The 18,857-nt window shown below is 47.1% G+C and overlaps 1 protein-coding gene across 1 annotated transcript in view; it reads right to left on the minus strand.

The window, feature by feature from the left end:
• SLC12A8 (solute carrier family 12 member 8) overlaps positions 1 to 18,857 on the minus strand; it is a 133,830-nt gene that overhangs the window by 105,835 nt on the left and 9,138 nt on the right. The window contains exons 2-3 of the mRNA XM_029940720.1: positions 4,952 to 5,098; positions 838 to 1,029 (exon numbers count right to left, since the gene is read on the minus strand). Of these exons, the coding sequence (XP_029796580.1) occupies positions 838 to 1,029; positions 4,952 to 5,098 (339 nt within the window). The remainder of the gene's footprint in view (positions 1 to 837; positions 1,030 to 4,951; positions 5,099 to 18,857) is intronic.

Consider the following 18,857-nt stretch of genomic DNA (forward strand, 5'->3'; position numbering starts at 1 on the left):
GAAAAAGAAAAGAAAAAGAACCAACCCTATCTTTTCTTTGAGAAGACTCTTGTACCCTTACTTAGACAAGTTCTTTTTCTTGAAATTGTGTTTTCAACCACCCACCACCCTCTGCACCATCATAAAAGCCTTTCTCAAGCCAAGAAGTGCTTACAAAGAGCTGCTTCTTAATGCGTGTCTTTGTCTCCTCTGCATTAGGTCACCACGCCTGTGTTTTAGCTAAGTGGGCCCAGTGCTTCTGCTCACTCGTTTTCTGGGAGCCTGCGTCCCCAGCTGCGCAGCCCCTCAGAAGTACCCTCCTTCTCAGACAGGGCATCCACACACGCTCTCAGCCTCCTCAGCAAAGCCGTCTAGCCATCAATGAGCCTAGAGCTCCAGCTCATTTGAGAAGTGCCCACTTCCAGGAAAGTCATTTGGCACCGGTAAAATGTCCCTTCTTCGGCACAAAAGTGCCCCAGGGACTGGGCCACCCAGCTGCCACCTGGGCTCTGGCCACTGTCATGCACTCCCCTCCCTAGAATGGGCAGCAAGAATAGTTCCAGCCCAGGCCCCGCCTTCCTGGGCAAATCAGGATGCCATGGGGCACCAGAGGTGGAGAGGAAGGAGCCCTGGACTCTGGGTCAGGGCCCTGGACAGTGGGCTAAGCTCTGCTTCTGAATTCCCTCTCAGAGCCTGTCTGCCCCTCTATAAAATGGGGGCAATTACCCCAGTTTGCTTCTCCCCAGATTAAATGGGAAGGTGGATGAGAAGATGGTGGCAGACAGCCAAGCGAGGGAACAGATCCCACCTGCTGATGGCCTCAGGGCACCGCTCCCCACCCCAGCCTCCCAGGCTTACCTGTCCAAACACGTACAGTAGCCCGATCGTGCCTCCGATCTGCCCGCCGAGCACTGAGGAGATCATCGAGTAGACGCCACCACTGCCAACCCCACAGTGCTCCCCAACGCCGATGCCGGACAGCACAGTGATGAGGGCCACCAGGACGACGAAGGACACCAGAAACATGCCCATGAGCACTCCTGTATTTCCCTGCAGCAGAACATCAGGGAGCAAGGGTTAGGATGGGGAGGCCCAGCCAGTCAGGCCCCTCCCAGGAGCACTAACCACCTCCCCCCACACCTCCAGGGCTGCCATAGCGACTGGGGAGGAAGAGCTGGGCACCTGGGAAAGGATGGAGGCAGCCCACAAGAGTAAGGCCTGCAAGAAATTCCAGATGAAGGGAAACATCTTCACTTCAAACTCTTCAGTGACTTCCCACCGCCGACAGGGTAAAGTCAAAGCAACTGGAGGCCGTCCTGAGTCCCCTCCTGACCATTCCCTCTCCCCCCGTCCGTCTCATCCCTGTGCCCTGGAAGGAAGTCATATATTCTTCCCCACCCCCCTCCTGGGCATGGCTTTCCTGCTCACTCCGTCTCCTAGACAGCCTCGCCCATCGCATCCTTTCAGGTTAGGGCCTTCCTCCTCCGGAACACGGTGCCTGGAAGCTTTCTCCGGTCTGTACAATGCCAGGCTTAGTATTTACCATGGGACCTACCATCCTGGGGGCTGTTTCCAAGCCCATCTTCACCTCTGGCTGTGAGCGGCAAGGGAGCAGGATGTTTTATCCAGTGAAGCTTTATTCACAGTTTCTTATTTGCTGATTTTATATTTTTAATGAAATTAGAGAATTACTCTTTCCCTCCTTTGTTTGTGTTTTCAAATTGTTTGCACATGATAAAAAAAATATCCTGCACCAATCTTAAAGTTTTCAGGCCAAAACTGCCACTTTAACATCTTCCAAATTGTAAGCGTGCTGTTCAATTATTCTTTAGAGTTCATATTGTCTATTTGAAAATCTGGGCATGAACTCTACTCACTCGAGCTTTATGCCACCTCCTAGAAGCTCTATTTTTTTTTTTTTTTTTTTTTTTTGCCATTTCACATTTGCCTTTTTTCCCATGATCAAATACAGTGTTTCAGGTAAAACTAATGTCAGAGCTGTAAAACGGAGATCATTTCAGGACAAAAGGATGTATCTGTGTGGCAGGCAGCTTCAAAGGCGGTCCCCCGTGACCCCCCGCCCCTGGCACGAATGCCCCGTGTAATCTCCTCCCCTTGAGTTGGGGCTGGACCTGGTGACTCACTTCTAATGAACAGAACTCTGCAGGAGTGAAGGGAGATCACTTGTGAGATGAGGATATAAAAAGACTGTGGCTTTCATCTTGGGTGTGCTCGCTTGCTCGCTCTCTCTCTCTCGCTCGCTCTCTCTCTCTCTCTCTCTCGCCCTCTCTCCCTTAGACTGCTGGTCCCGGGGAGGTGAGCTGCATGTAACGAGGTCACCCTAGGAACAGGCCTACATGACATGGCCAGCCAACAACTGCGCAAGTGATCTTGGAAACAGCTCCTCTCTGTAGAGCCTTCAGGTGGGATTTGCAGCCCTGACTGACAGCCTGCTTGCGTCCCCGGGAGAGACTCTGAGTCAGAGGCGCCCAGCTAGGCTGCACTCGGATGCCTGGACCATAGAAACTGTAGGATAATACATGTATTTGCCTTATGCTGCTAATTTGTTACACAGCAAAAGAAAATGAATATGACTTGTACCTTCACTTTGGAGAAGGAACTGACACCTGTGGATAGCCATTTCTCCAAAAAATAACCCAGTGGGAAGGTTCGGAAGAAGCCCTGAAAGACTTAAGAATCAAAATAGAGGGGCGCCTAGGTGCCTCAGTCTGTTAAGTGTCTGACTCTTGATTTCAGCTCAAGTCATGATCTCACAGTTCATGGGTTTGAGCCCTGTGTTGGGCTCTGCTCTGACAGTGTGGAGCCTGTTTTGGATTCTATGTCTCCTTCTCGCTCACTGATCATCCCCTGCTCTTTCTTTCTCTAAATAAATTTTAAAAACTTAAGAAAAAAAAAAAAGAATCCAAACAGAGATAGCTTGGGGGCACCTGGCTGGCTCAGTCAGTAGAGCACGCGCCTCTTGATCTTGGTTGTAAGTTTGAGCCCCACGATGGGCATAGAGCCTACTCAAAAAAGTAGAGAAAGCTCACCTCTTTCTCCTTTCTACCATTCCATACTACCCTGTGTGAAGCAGAGCACAAGGGCCCGGCTGTCACTGGCCAGGCCTTCCCCTGCCACAGTAGTCAGACTGATGGGCCTCCCGTGGACACGGCCTGGAGAAGTCCTAGGCAGTGAGGTGGCCCTTAGGAAGGGGCAAAAACAGACGTGGATCCCAGACACCTAAATCTGCCTGCACTGTAAGGAGTCTGAGCTGGACACCTTGTGTTTTTGTAAGCGGAAGGCCCTGTAAGACTGGGAAGGGTGTAGAGACATGAATTCTTGTATCTACGCTAGGGAGGTTGCTGACCCTACTCTAAGCTTTTCACATGTTAATTAAAAAAAAAAATCCAATCCATCCAAGCCATAATTAAGGCTGAATCCTGAGAGCCAAGGTCATAGGTAAAAGAGCTCAGGAAGGTCTGGCCTCACCCAGGTCTCCTGAGGGGCTAGAACCCCATACACCCCACTACAGAGAACCCCATATACCCTGCTAAAGCTCAGCTTTCATCCCCCAGAATTCGCCCATGTAATGGTTAATTTTCTGTGTTAACTTGGATAGACTATGGTGACCATTTGTTTAGTCAAACGCTAGTCTAGATGTTGCTGTAAATGTAGTTTTGTTGTTGTTTTTTTTTAAGCTGTGATTAACATTTACAGGCAGTAGACTAAGTAAAAGATATTACCGTCTATAATGCCAGTGGGCCTCATCCAATCTGTTGGAAGGCCTTAACAGCAAAGACTGAGGATTCCCAAAGAAGAAAGAATTCTGTAGCCAGACTGCAACACAGAAATTCTGCCCATGTTTCCAGCCTTTGGACTCAAGCCTGTAACATCAGTTCTTGCCTGAGCCTCACTGGGACTCACCAGACACCCCCTCCCCCCCCCTGTCACACATATAGGACATCCTATATATCTCGTACAGATATATAGCTCCTATTGGTACTGCTTGTGTCCCCCAAAAAACCCTGACTAGTACATTCCATGCCTTTAATGAACCCACCTCTCTTTCATCTGTGCAACCCCGCTCACCTCTCAAAGTCTGGCTGAACCACACCTCTTCCAGGAAGCTTTCCTGGGCACCTTAGCAACCATATGTTCAGAGCCTCTTCCACCCCTGAGGTATTTAACACTGCTTAGAGAAACCACTTGGATTCCTGACGTGCAATCTACCCAGCAGGGCAGTTAGGGGAGGAACAGGTCTTCTGGTTTATAATCCCGTCTGTACCTAGTAGTGCCTGGAACACTCGCCAATGGTTCCTGACTGGCTGGTCTTTAGTGTCGAGCAGCCTGTTCAGTTCACTGGTGTCCCAGGGAGAAGGCCCCATGTAAGGGGTTCAGAACGCCTGCTCAGGACACACTTCGGCTTGGAAGCTCCCAAGATACCTTCAGAGAAGACACAAAGGAGAGGCCTTTGGTTTCTCTGTGGAGGAAGCAAACTGACCCCCACGACCTCATGCACCTCTGACCAAGCACTGCCACGTGCAGTCTTGCACACAGGGTCTGTGTGTGGTGGGGCATGACAACCAGTGCCACTAGGAGGGCACCAGACACGCTGAAGAATACCAGGAAAGCGGGAGAGGCTCACAAACCAGAGACAGATTGCCACCAGTCTGCTCTCTCTGACCCACCTCTAGTCCCATCCATATGTCCTGACTCCTATTTCTCATATTTCCGTGCTTATATAACTTAAATCCATGGCGAGGCTCCCACTGGAGGCTTTGTCTGGGGCCTAGGTTCTCAGGATTCTCATTTCAATAGCAATGCTAGCTATATGTTCTTGCTTCTTGTTCCATGTTTCTGGAGCATCTGTGCCTCAGGAATCTGTTGCCTGCCCTGTGGAATGCCCAAGAGTGCAGACCTTTCGCTGTCACTGGCTCACCAGAAACTCCAGGGCCACCAGCTCATCACTCACCACCAGCCAGCCAGTCCTCAGGAAAAGGACAACCCCAAAAATGTTGATCATGCAGGATGTGAACACACCGTCCCAGGTCCCAAACAGCACTGGCTCCCACACGAACAGCTGGCTCTTCCACCAGGGCTGAGGCTGGGCCAGTGCCCCCTGCAAACAGAGTACACGGGATTCCGCTAGCAGCACCTCAGAGGGCCACGAGGGGCAGGGAAGGCAAGTAGAACAGGAGGCAGGGAGAACTCTGCTCTGATGTACGCCCACCCTGCTGTGCCAGGGCAAGCATGTGCACACAAAGTCTTGAAGATCATTTCTGCAAATGGGTCGCTGTTCTCTCCAGACAGTGACCCCTGTACCCACACATGCACAGACCAGTTGTCCCACAGGTCAGTTCCCTTCTGGCTGCTCAATAGACAACTCCCAGCCCATGTGCAGGCAGGTGTGACCATGTGAGTGAGTTCTGGTCTCAGGAAAATAGGTAGAAGTGCTGTGTGTCACTTCTAGGTGAGTGTGGGACTCTGGGTTCCAGCTTGGGCAACGGTCAGGAGCTCTGGGAAAGGCCACTTTCCCTCTCCGTACTCAGTGCTCAGTACTCAGTGCAGGGACACCAGCTTCCAGCAGTTACTCATCTTTGCATAGACTTACTTTACGCTTTTTGTGCCTCCATCCCTAATACCACTGTAATGGATTCTGCATATTAAATTACCTCTGTTTAAAATGCCTGGGATAGCTGGGTGGCTCAGATGGTTAAGTGTCTGACTTCGGCTCAGGTCATGATCACACAGTTCATGCGTTCGAGCCCTGCACCGGGCTCTGTGCTGACAGGTCAGCCTGGAGCCTGCTTCAGATTCTGTGTCTCCCTTTCTCTGCCCTTCCCCAGTTGGGTTCTCTCTCTGTGTGTGTCTCTTTCTCTCTCTCTCAAATAAATAAACATTTTAAAAAATTGTTTTTTAAATGCCTGGAGCAGTCTCTGCTCTCTTGCCTGAACACCAGTGTTAGTGATCTCTAAGCCCCTTCTATCCCAGCCCCCAGGATTCTGAAGCATCATTTGGCAGTTGTTTAGAATCAGAGGCTTATTTATAAGTAGTTAAACAGATGTCTTCCTTATTTTTCCAATTCAAAAATAACAAAGGCACTTTAACAAAACACTCAAATGGAAACTCTTTACTAAAAAGACTAAACCTTGTGGAAATACTAAAATGACTTGCAGAAAACTAGTAGCGGCTCATGCTGTGAGCTGCTCGTGCACAGGATAGTGGTCCAACCTCCCCCCTCACTGGTCTTCCACACAGCGATGAGGGGCTCTCACCTTGTACAGGCTGGGAAGCCCCAGCTATGGACCAGTGTGGACAAGGAGTCTACCCGGAGCATGTATGTGATCCATAAACAGTGGGAAGGCAGAAAAGTCAAGAGTACAGGAAAGAAAATCTAAGGTCAGAACTCCTGAATGGCTGAGAGCAAGGGATGTGTCCGTGATCCAGGACCCAAAGCTGCGGCCCATGGGCCTCGGACAAAACAGAGGGGAGGAGCCCAGCCCCCCTTCTCCCCTTGTATCACACACTCACAGATCAAGGCTCAAACACCCATGAGGGCCGTCAGTTAAGCCTTAAGCACCCCCTTGGATGGCATCGCCTGCCCGTCCCTGACTCCAGCCGGAGCTCCTTTCATCTCTGTCGATTTTTGTTCAGCTGTCTTTCACAAGCCACAAATAAGGGACCTTCTGAAAGTCAATAAATGTGAGAACAGTGATCATGGCTCAGAGCAAAGACCCTGTCCATCTCTGCTTGTCCTTGAACAAACCGTACCACGAGATCTGGTTGGTGAATGTAGGATTGTTTTCCAGAGTCCTAATCTCAAAATTCAGGACATAGCCCAACTTCCCGTCTCTGGGGTCATTTTCCTACCATGGCCTGTTACAGGTCTGTTATTTATTAGAAACAGCAATAACAATAGCAGCTCTTAGCAATGAAGAGCAATAATTCAGAGAGTGCTTTCACCTTCCACATCAATCTTCTCCTTTGATCCTCACAATGCCCCTGGGAGGCAGGCAGGACAGGACCCCTGTTTGAGCAGAGGAAGGAGAGACAGGATGGCCCCAAGTCCACGCCGGACTATAAAATCTGCACTTGGCCCTGCACCTCCGGGTATTTGCCGTTTTCTTTCCTAACAGCCAATTCTTTAGGTTCCCATTTCTAACATCCTGAACTTTGCTAAGTTATGAAGACATCTCGCTTGCCCATGGATCTCTCATCATGAATTTAGAAATTTCATTCTTCTTTCCTCCCAGCCTTCACATGTCCACTCTGCAGGCTTTATGGTTACCTAATGGCTTATGAGAAGCTTTCACTCCCTGGATCTCACTGGGCTAAGTCAGCCTTAAAAGGCTTTCCCAAAAGAGGCAAGAACTTAAGGGGACTCCATACCCTGAGAATAAAAGCATGTTTTAAAATGAGTTTGGTGACCAGGTCATGACAGCTTATCTGAGGATGCTGGAGGGAATGTACTTATCTTTTTTTTTCTTAACCAAGTGACAAAAGTATATAACCAAGTCTTCCCAGAACCTGCATTTGCTCATCAGAGGCCGGCAGGAAGAGCCTGCGTTTGACCCCAAGGCTGTAACCCCAGTGTTCTTGAGAGAGAGACCAGCATAACCTCAGGGAGAGAGAAAGAAGATACAAAAACACAGGAAAAGGGGAAAGAGGATGAGACAGAGAACCCTAGAATAAAATGTTAAGTAGGTAATCTAGAGGCCACAAAAGCCATTTCCCAAACCACCCCCCACCCTGCAGGACACAGTGTTTCCAGGCATCGGGTGCCTGCTCCTCATACCTCTCCCTCCTCCACCAGGTCCTGCAGCTGCACCACTTATGGGATGCCCCCAGCCTCTGTCACTGCCCCACAGCTGACTTTTTAGGAGCCTGCCAGCTCGACACCTCAAATCAGCAACTTTGCAGAGTGATCAGCCAGGTGGCCCACAGCTGGTACAACTCTGACGTCAATTCTGATGTGTGGGTTTTCCCCCCATACTATGAACTCCTCCAGCACCAGCTGGGTGCCCTGTAATCCAACTTAATTCTGGTATTATCTATCTGGAAATAATGTCAGATCCCACAGGTTAAGGGTTCAGTCCCATAAGACTGCTCAACCCCCGATTCAGATGCTGGTCATAAGTCTAGATTGTCACCTGTGCTTCTGAAAGACTGGCTCTAAATCAGAGGTTCTTATGACACTCGCCTCGGGTTCCATTAATTTACTAGAAAATCTCACAGAATTCAGAGAAACACTTCACTTACTAGATTACTGCTATGTTACAAAAGCATATAACCCTGGAACAGCCCATGGAGAGAGGCCCATGGGGGAGAAGTGTGTAGCTTCATGCTCTCTCCAGGCTCACAACCCTCCCCAAATATCGAGCTGTCCATCAGCCTGGAAGCTCTTCAAACCTTGTTCTTTTGGGGGTTTATGGCTGCTTCATTACATAGGCAGGGCTGATTAAATAAATCATCAGTCTCTGTCATTTGACTCACTCTCCAGCCCCCACCTCTCTCCCCTGAAAGTTCCAACTCTCTAATCATAGCTGGTTCTCCAGGTAACCAGCCCCCATCCTTAGGTGCTTTCCAAGTCACCTTCTTAACGTAAACCCAGCTGTGGTTGAAAGGGGATACTTTTGTTTGTTTGTTTGTTTGTTTTTAAATATTTTTTTAAATGTTTTATTTATTTTTGATACAGAGAGAGGCAGAGCATGAAAGGGGGAGGGGCAGAGAGAGGAGGAGACACAGAACCGGAAGCAGGCTCCAGGCTCTGAGCTAGCTGTCAGCACAGAGCCTGATGCAGGGCTCGAACCCATGAACGTGAGATCTGACCTGAGCCGAAGTCGGAGGCTTAACCAACTGAACCACCCAGGTGCCCCGAAAGGGGATACTTTTGAATATCCAGATACTCTTATCACTCTTATTACTTGGGAAATCCCAACAGTTTTAGGAGCTCTGTGCCAGGATGGGGGATAAAAACCAAATACATATTTCTTACTATAAATCACAATATCATGACTGGCTATGCCACAACCCTGCTCTCTCTCTTCCCTGCCAGCTTCTTCCAATTCCCCTTCACTCCTGCTCAGACAGGCCAAGGGCAGAGCCATGGATCTGCGCCCAAGCAGATATCCAACAGGGGAAGAGAATATCAGCTTCTCCCCACCACTCTGGAACCTCACACCCAACTCCCTCCTTCATGGGAGGGTAAGAAATCCCCTCATATTAGATATGCCTTCCCACCCAGGCTATGGCTTGCAGACTCTCCCTTTGCACCTCTGTCCAGTCATTTCTATCACTGGGGGAAGGAGGTAGAACAGCTGGGGTCATGACAGGTGACAGTTGGACCAGTTCTGAGCTACCATTTTTTTAAAACATCCAGCGGCACCTGGGTGGTTAAAGCATCTGACTTCAGCTCAGGTCATGATCTCATGCTGACAGCTCGGAGCCTGGAGCCTGCTTCAAATTCGGTGTCTCCCTCTCTCTCTGCCCCTCGTCCACTTACACTCTGTCTCTCTCCCTCTCAAAAATAAACATTAAAAAAATATAAATAAATAAATTAAAAAAATTTTTTTAATCCAGTAAAGTAGTTTTATTATCACCCCTCTGAGCTATTACACCAGAGCAAGTGGGGGGTACGGTGGGGAGTAAGGACGCGGTTGCTCCTGCAGCGGTCCCTGGCTAAGTGCCGTGCTCACACTGGACATGAGGCTGTCCACGAGATTGGAGAGAGGAAACGTGTCATTTTATCTGGAACCATTTGCAGGGAGGTCCTGCTGCCATGTCATGGATCAAGTCTTATCTTTCATCTCCGACTTGTCTAAGATGCTGTGGGGATCCACATGGGTGGCCCCAACGGCTGTGTGTCAAAAAATTAGCCAAGAGTTCCCAGATGTCACTAACAGTTAGATAGCTAAAGGAAAGGTTATCCTGTTTGTAGATGCCAGCTGGGCCCCTATGGAGGGCTGTAAGGTGTTGCCAAGGTCCAGATGAATACCTGCAGGGTGTCAGATGTCAGAGTCCTCGTCCTCGGAGTGGGGACAGACAAACTCATGTAGCTCACAAATGCCCTGGACGCAGAACTTACTCCAGGCCCAGCTTAGGATGGGGCAGTTTGCTAACTAACTAACTTCCAATAAATTCAGCCTCAGATTTCTCAGCAATTCCATTTGGAATCACTTTTTTAGAACTGAAGAATCAAAATTTCCAAGTAAAATGGTTTCATTTGCAAGGGCCTTCTGAGACTTCCAGCTTCCTTCCAGACTTTGAAGATGCACGGAATGCCCAGCCTCAACCCTGTCTCAATGGGTTTCCCACCACACTTTCATTTTGGTTTTGGTAGAGGCAGAAGTGACATTGGCTACAGTCTAGGTAAGGCTAGAAAGCTTCAGGCTGTTCCTGGTACCTCCGTTCAACCCCATAGAATACCACGTGGTCAGTCTGTTTGCAAGCCCCTGTGGGTAGAGGGTTAAGAGGACTGTGAGGGTTTTTTTCTATGTATTTATTTTATTTTGAGAGAGAGACAGAGAGTGAGCAAGGGAGGGGCAGAGAGAGAAGGAGACACAGAATCCAAAACAGGCTCCAGGCTCTGAGCTGTCAGCACAGAGCCCAATGCAGGGCTCAAACCCATGGACAGTGAGATCGTGACCTGAGCCGAAGTCGGACATTTAACCGACTGAGCCACCCAGGCGCCCTTGAGGACTGTGAGTTCTAAGTGGGAAGGCAGTGGGTGCAGGGAGGGTGAAATAAGCAAGCAAGGTCCCCATCCCTGAACTGCTCTTTTAACCATTTCAGATGTTGAGGATTCACTTAGTTTGAAAATCCCTGCCAGGGACACAGGTGCCAAGGAAGGGAAATGTACAATTTTAGGGAGAACAGAAACTTGCTCAACACAGTCCTCTTTCATGGAGGAAAGAGAAAAGGACAGTCTCCAGACACTCCAGGTTCACAGTAGAAAATCATGAGCAGGTTTAGAAAAAAGGAATTCTCCCCTATAAACCAAAGTTCAATAGAAGAACAAATTTATTCTCTCTGTAGATGGGCTTTTATCTCTTGCAAGACTGGCAAGAGCAGGTCCATGCTCAGGAGGGAAACAGATTTCCTTACAGAGCTGAGCTGGGAGGCAGACTGAAGAGGAATCCTGTCTTCCAGTGATTTGGGCAGAGCTGCAATCCGCCCACACTGCAGATTGCTGCAGATAGACTAGGTATCTGGCTTCCTGGGAGAGACTTAGGAAGTGCTCACTGTTTTCATCAGGCTGGGGCTCTGGCACCATGTGCTCAGTGGAGCAGGTGTGAGAGTAGCCAGGCTCTGGTAAGCTGGGCCTGGTTAGGGAGGGGAAATGCCACAGCTCACCAGACTAAACGGGGAGGCTCCTTGCTCAGGACACTGGGTACCAATCCACAGCCAGGACCAGGCCCATTCAAGCTACAGTTGGTAGTACCATATGCAAAAGATACTTTGTCTGTGGCTTTGTCCACTGAAAAGAGAAATGCCACTGATTTGAAGGCATGTCACCTCAGAATCACATTTTCACTCTGGCTCAAGGGGCTCAATCCCCGGGGGCTGTTGGCATCACCCAGGGCTGTAGAGAAGCGTTCATCCACTACACTGCCAATGTCCCCGTGGATATAGGTGGAAAGAACACACTGGGAAGTCCACTCAGTCTTCATAGGTCTCTGCAGGAAGACAACGGTCTTCCCCGTTTCTTCCCACTGTGAGTGACACAGGTGACAGCCTAAATCCCAACCGCCACGTGAGACCGCAAGATGCTATGATCAGGCGGGCTCAAAGTGCACTGTGACGGCCAGGGCTGCTGGGCTCACGTTTGAGCAGCTCCAGTTCTGAGCTATCCTGGGGAGCTTCCCGGGGAGAGGTTGGTGCCAGCTACTGATAACTCTCCCAGAACCTCATCATCCTCAGACTTGGGCCCCAGGCATCCATTCCAGAACAACAAAAGTCTCACTCCACATTCCATGACATAACGGGCTGTAGGGGAGGGAAATGGCTGTGTCTGACATGGAGCCTGCTGGGAAGCAGAGGTGGACACTAAGAAATAAGGCAAAAAAGAGTGAGAAACAAAACCCCTCAGAATGGGCACCATATGCACGCTCAAGGAGGGCCTGGTGGCTCAGTCGGTTAAGCATCCAACTCACAGATGTCAGCTCTGGTCGTGATCTCACAGTTCGTGAATTCAAACCCCACGCTGGGCTTTGCACTGACAGCACAGAGCCTGCTTGGGATTCTCTCTTTCTCCTCTCTCTCTGCCCCTCCCTCACTCTCTCTCTCTCAAAAATAAACGTAAAAACAACAACAACAACAAACAACATGCTCAAAGGTCAGTCTCTCTCTCTCTCCTGAGGGCCCTCAGCCTGCGAGGAACCAGTGTGGCAGGTTCCAGGGGTCACATCGACCTTCTCGCTCATTGCAAGGGTTTTCCTTCCCCAGCTCCCAGGACTAGTAAGAAGCCAGGATTTGTCCTCAGAGCCCAGGGGCCTGCACCCCACACTGGAAACACTGTGCCTGTGTGCTGGGTGCTGTAGTTCAGAGATAGAAGGCTTTCTCCTGTGACTAGAGAAATTTCTACACTTGAGCAGGTTATCTAGAAAGGCAGGAAAATTATACCTGAAATGTGCCCAGAGGAGGAAACCCTGAGCTTCCTGTACCAGGTAAACTGAGCAGAGTAAGAGAGAAACGTTCTACTATAGGCAATGATATGTTCTCATGCCCAGGAGCCCTTGGCAGCCACAGCCAGCAGACCTGCAGCCAAGCCTTAAGGAACACATGTGACGTGTGAGATGGCACCTTTTCTCTCTAATGGCAGCTGGAGGAAAAGAAACCAGGTGAGAAACTCTACTTCTGCCCACTCAGGCCAGGAGAGGGTCAGAGCAAGACACGGCCCGTCCCCTCCCCGCAGAGACTGGTTCTGCCTGGAACGAACACACACACACACACACACACACATACACACATACACACACACATACACACACATACACACACATACACACACATACACACACATACACACACGCACACACACATACACACACATACACACACATACACACACATACACACATACACACACATACACACATACACATATACACACACATACACACACGCACACACACACATACACACACACACATACACACACACACACACACACACGAGCCAGCAGTTCGCTTTCCGAAAGCTAATTATTTATTAATTACACATCAGAGACTATGCCAAGCTGCTGCTGAACCACGAAGCCGCAGGCCCCCTCCTACGGCTCGGAACAGGCACCGCCATGAGCAAGAGCCAGGCAGGGCGCCTGAGGCCAGGCCCCACCTGTGGTACCCGTGTGAGAAGCAGCCAGCCACGTATTTGCTTTGTGGGGGTTCTGTGCAGTTCAGATGAGATGATAACTGTGAAAGCTTCTGCAAGCATCATGCACAACAGATGATTTTAAATGTAGGTGAAGGTCAGCCCAGGGATGTCAGGAGGAAGAGTAAGAAAAGAGGTCTTACTGACCATGCATTTTCTATTTTCCCCACCTAACTAGTTCTCATGTTTCGGGTAAATCCTTGCTCTGTAGCTCAGCCCCAAAAGCTGCCTTTTGAACCCCGACCCAGGGCCAGCATTGGAAAAACCAGCCCCTTTCTGTACTGTACTAGTTCTAGAATGGACAACCATTGAGCGTTCTGTCAGCCCAATGGACACTAGAAATGGAAATGGCTCTGCAGTGCAGGAGGGCAGGACCCACAAGGAGGGGTCAAAGTCTGATTTCCCTGGATTCAAATCTGGGCAGAACCCTTGGTCAATATTGATTTAAGCATTACTAGAAATGCGAGACCTTTATGGCAATGTGTGTCTCTTCTGCCACAGAACTAGTTTGAAAGTCAGAGTCTATGTACAGTAGTTTCTGTAAGCTTGATGTGTGGTTTTTCCATGCCGGCGCCTCCTAATCCTTGTCCAAGGCTGACAATCTCCCAAGGCACAACCTGGTCACACAACTGCACAGCCCCGGGAGTGCCAAGACCCTGAGATGCCACAAAAACAGTGATGCTGGTGGTTCTTCCCCCGAATATAGCCACTTCTGCCCACTGAACTCAGAGCCCAAAGGCACACTGCCCTAGACACCTGATACCTTCTCACAGATGGCAGGAGCCCACAGCAGCTCCGTGGCCACCTAACAAGAGCTTCCCCTGCCCTTCCCAGCCTCCTTAGCGAAAGGGCAGAGCCTTTCCTGCAGGATTCAGCCTGCCACTAGAAAATCTACTTGAGTTTAACATCACAAGGAGCAACACAGACCCTACCACCCTCCCTCAGTAATAGGCAAACCAGCTACATATCAACTGCAAAAGGTTTATGCTTCTGGGCATCAGTAGATCAGCCAATATTATACCTGTTGAAGAACTGTTATGAGATGAGTCGTTTTGACTTTTGAAATCACGTTAATGTTTTACATACTCAAAATCAAATCAACAAGGATGAGAGAAAAATTAGAATGCAAAGAGAAATACATTAGCCTAACTGTATTTCAGGGGAAAAACATAATCACGCAGAAGGTGGGAAAGAAACTCACCAGAATAACTTCTGAACACGGTTCTTTGACTATGTGCTCTCAGTCTAAAGACAAAAATAAGTATAATCATTAAATACGAGATAGAAAGGTTGTTTTTTGACAAGTAGATTCGATTCCGAATCTACTTTCTGTGAATTGTAGGATTGAGCAAATAAGTATATGGGAGTTAAGTTTCTCACTGTTGGAGAAGGGAGTTACAACAAAAGAAAGAAGAATGAATGGAAGAATGAATCCTGGGGTGATGGACTGGAATGAGAAGTATCAGTTTTAATTTGTGGTTTTTAATATAGATAGAGGGGCACCTAGGTGGCTCAGTTGGTTGAGCATCTGGTTTTGGCCCAGGTCATGATCTCATGGTTCGTGGGTTCGAGCCCTGCGTCCGGCTCTGTGCTGACAGCTAGCTCAGAGCCTGGAGCCTGCTTTGGATGCTGTATCTCCCTCTCTCTCTGACCCTCCAGTGCTCATGCTTTCTGTCTGCCTGTCTCTCTCTCTCTTTCAAAAATAAATTAAAAAACATTAGAAAAAAAGTTTTTTAAAAAATATAGAGATAGGAAAATATAGAGCTGGATGTGTGTGGATGTGTGTATGTGTATTCCTTCTCTCTAGCCACCTGAAGACTCTATAAGCAGAGACACCCCAATAGCAATGAACATATGTAGCATCCAGATCTTAGTCTTTAAATACCATTCCTTACTTTCTTTCCTTTTTTAAAAAAACTTAAAAAAATTATTTTGGGGAGACCACAAGTGGGGGAGGGATGGAAGGAGGGGGACAAAGGATCCTAAGTGGGCTCTGCATTGACAGAGCAAGTCCAATGTGGAACTCAAACTCACAAACCACGAGATCATGACCTGAGCCAAAGTTGGATACTCAACTGACTGAGCCACCCAGGTGTCCCCCATTTCTTACTTTAAGTAACCAAGATTCTTTGGAGAAATGACAGATTCAGGGCTGGAGAAGAGAAAGTACAAAATGAGCTTGGAATATTTTGTGCCAAAAAGAAAGCAATTAAAAAAAAAAAAGGTGAGGCAGTGTTACAAAGACATGGGAACCAGCCTGAAGGGGCTCCCACTGGCCAACTCTGGAATAATTTGAGCATCAAAACAATAACAGCAGAATATTTATATAATAAAATAAGAATCTGAGTCCATACAGATGTAAATAAATGAATAAATTAAAATATGAGGGGGGGGACCTGGGTGGCTCAGTCAGTTAAGTGACCGACTTCGGCTCAGGTCATGATCTCGCAGTTTGTGAGTTCCAGCCCCGCATTCGGCTCTGTGCTGACAGCTCAGAGCCTAGAGCCTGCTTCGGATTCTGTGTCTCCCTCTCTCTCTGGCCCTCCCTTGCTTGTGTTCTGTCTCTCTCTCTCTCTCTTAAAAATAAATAAAATGTTAAAAATGTTAAATAAAATATGAGGAAGAAGGGAAAATCCTTCTTTACAGTAGGACTTTACAGTAAGACCGACTGACATCTATAGAAGGAATGATGGCCTTAGAAATGTCACCATTTTGTAATCATGAATGACAACTGATTCTGTCAAGAATCATCCATGGTTGGGGAGCCTGAGTGGCTCAGTCAGTTAAGTGTCTGACTCTTGATTTCAGCTCAGGTCATGGTCTCTTGGTTCGTGAGTTCGAGCTCCACTTCCAGCGCTATGCTGATAGGGCAGAGCCTGCTTGGTTCTCTCTCTCCCTCACTCTGCCCCCGCCCACCCGTGCACGCATGTGCGTGCTCGCTCTCTCCCAAAACAAAGAAATAAACTTAAGAAAAAAAAGAATCATCCATGGATACTGATGCCAGTGGATGACACAGTCTCAAAGTATCCCCAACAAATTGTTTATTAATTACAAAAGGAAAATCAGTAACTTTAGAGTGGATTAACTTAGCAGACACAACTTTAAATAAGTAACCAAAGTTAACATCACCAAAAATGGGACAAACAGAAATCCTGGACATCCTAGAGAGGAACACAACTATCTCTTTAGGGAATTGCTGCCAAAAACACAAAGCCTAAGTCCAGTTGTAAGGGGTCATGTCCCAAAGTGAGAAATGTTCTACAAAATAACTGACTTGTGTTCTTCAAAAATTGTCAAGGTCATGAAAGACCAAGAAAATCTACGTAACAGTTATAGTTTAAGGAATAGTATGGGGCGTCTGAGTGGCTCAGCTGCCAGCTCTTGATTTTGGCTCAGGTCATGATCTTGTGGTTTGTGAGTTCAAGGCCTACATCAGTCTCTGCACTGACAGTGTGGAGCCTGCTTGGAATTCTCTCTCTCTCCCTTTCTCTCTGTCCCCCCTTTTCTCAAAATAAATAAACTTAATTAAAATATTATTTTTTAAAAAAGTAGAGACATTGCAACTATGTGCAATGTGTAATCCTGGACTGAACCCAGGGCCAGGGTGAAAATGCTGCAGGGCATTAGGGGGATAGCTGGCCAAAACTGGAATGCTGAAATGTGGACTGATGGATTAGACAGTAGTATGTACCAATATTACATTTCCTGATCTTGATAAATACACTGTGGTTAGGTACAAGAAAATTCTCATTCTTAGAAAATACATACTGAAGAATTCATGGATAGAGGTACATGATATATACAAATTACCTGCAAATGGTTTAGGGAAAAATATAGAATATAGTATATATTAGAATATTATAGACATATATACATACATGGAATAGAAACAGAGAGAAAGAGAGCATACTAATGATAAAGCAAAAGGACAAAATGTTAACAATTGGTAAATCTGAGTCAAGAGTATATGGTCATTCTTTGTACTATTGCAACTTTCTATGACTGTGAAATTTTATCAAAATGTTAAACTTTAACCATAAATAAATAGTAAGTTCAACAAGAGCTATATTTATACAAGGAGCCCAGACACTTATAAAAAAAATAACTTGTATATTCCTATGCCCAACATGAAACAGATTTTTACTACATGTGAGTTAGCTGAATGAATGAATGAATGTGCTTTAGAAATTAACATTAGATACCTCTTTCAAAATGGCAGATAAAGCACTTCTGTGCCTTCCAAATTACCATGAAAATGACAGATAAGATGTATTGGGTGTGTGTGTGTTTTTTAAGTATAAACCTATACTTATAACTAGAAGTGGAAAAGAAACAAGTGCCACCAGCAGATCAGACATTTGAGGAAATTCTACAGACGGACTTCACGGGGTAAGAAGAAGCAAAGAAGGGAGAAGCAGGGCAGCTGACAGAAGAGCCTCTTCCAAAGCACCTGAGAAGCTCCAAGTACAGGGCCGGCAGCCCTGGGTGTGGCCAGTGGCGGGGCAACCACGGGCCATAACTTCATCTTGACGCCTGTGGCATGGGTACAGGAGGAACCTGCATGTGGCACCCACAGCGTCAGAGGCAGGTGGTAAACGGGCCTAGGTGCTGGCCTAGTTCCTACATTTTACACTGACGTGGTACAGTCATAACTCTAAATAAACTGTGAAAAGCTTGAAATGTACACTTAATCCCGAGAACGGCTGTTCTCAAACTTTTTGGTCTCTTTTACATTCTTAAAAATTACTGAAGACTCCAGAGAGAGCTTTTGTGGATGGGTGTTATATCTATCAATATTTACCATATTAGAAACTTAAAGGGAGATATTTTTAAATATTTATTAATCATTTCAATATAACAGTAAAAATAAGCTCACGATCTGTTAAAATAAACAAGCTACAAACTATTCTCATGAAAAATAACTACTTTCCAAAACAAAAACGTTTAATGAAAAGAAACCTTGTTATACCTCATATAAACATCTATATATGATGTTTGCCTATCATCTTAATGTCTGGCCTGAGAGAACACAGCTGGATTCGCATATCTACTTCTGCGTTCAATCTGTTGTAAAATGTTTTTGGAATACGGGAAAACAATTTGGCTTCCCATAGTTCTATAGTTAGACAAGGAAAGAGTAATGAGTATCACTGATCCCTATGTGAAAAAAATTACTGTCCCCCAGAAGATAAGAGAATCACAAAACAGAGTGGCATACTATGCAAGAAACAGCTGTAGCCAACAGGAGCCTGCAGAATAAAAGGAAACTTGGAAGAAATAAAGATCCTGTTGCTGAGAAGCAAAACTTGAGATCACGGTTTCTTCTCCATGAGTCCAAGAACATCACTTCTATTATTCAGTTAAACATACACACACCCTTCACTATTGTACATGCTATTTCTAAAATTTTTTAAATGTTTATTTTGAGAGAGACACAGAAAGAATGTGCATGCACAAGCTGATGAAGGGCAAAGAGAGGGAAACAGATATGGGGTCTGAACTGACAG

The sequence above is a fragment of the Suricata suricatta genome, chromosome 5 (genome assembly GCF_006229205.1).
Source record: "Suricata suricatta isolate VVHF042 chromosome 5, meerkat_22Aug2017_6uvM2_HiC, whole genome shotgun sequence".
In the NCBI taxonomy this organism is placed as follows: domain Eukaryota; kingdom Metazoa; phylum Chordata; class Mammalia; order Carnivora; family Herpestidae; genus Suricata; species Suricata suricatta.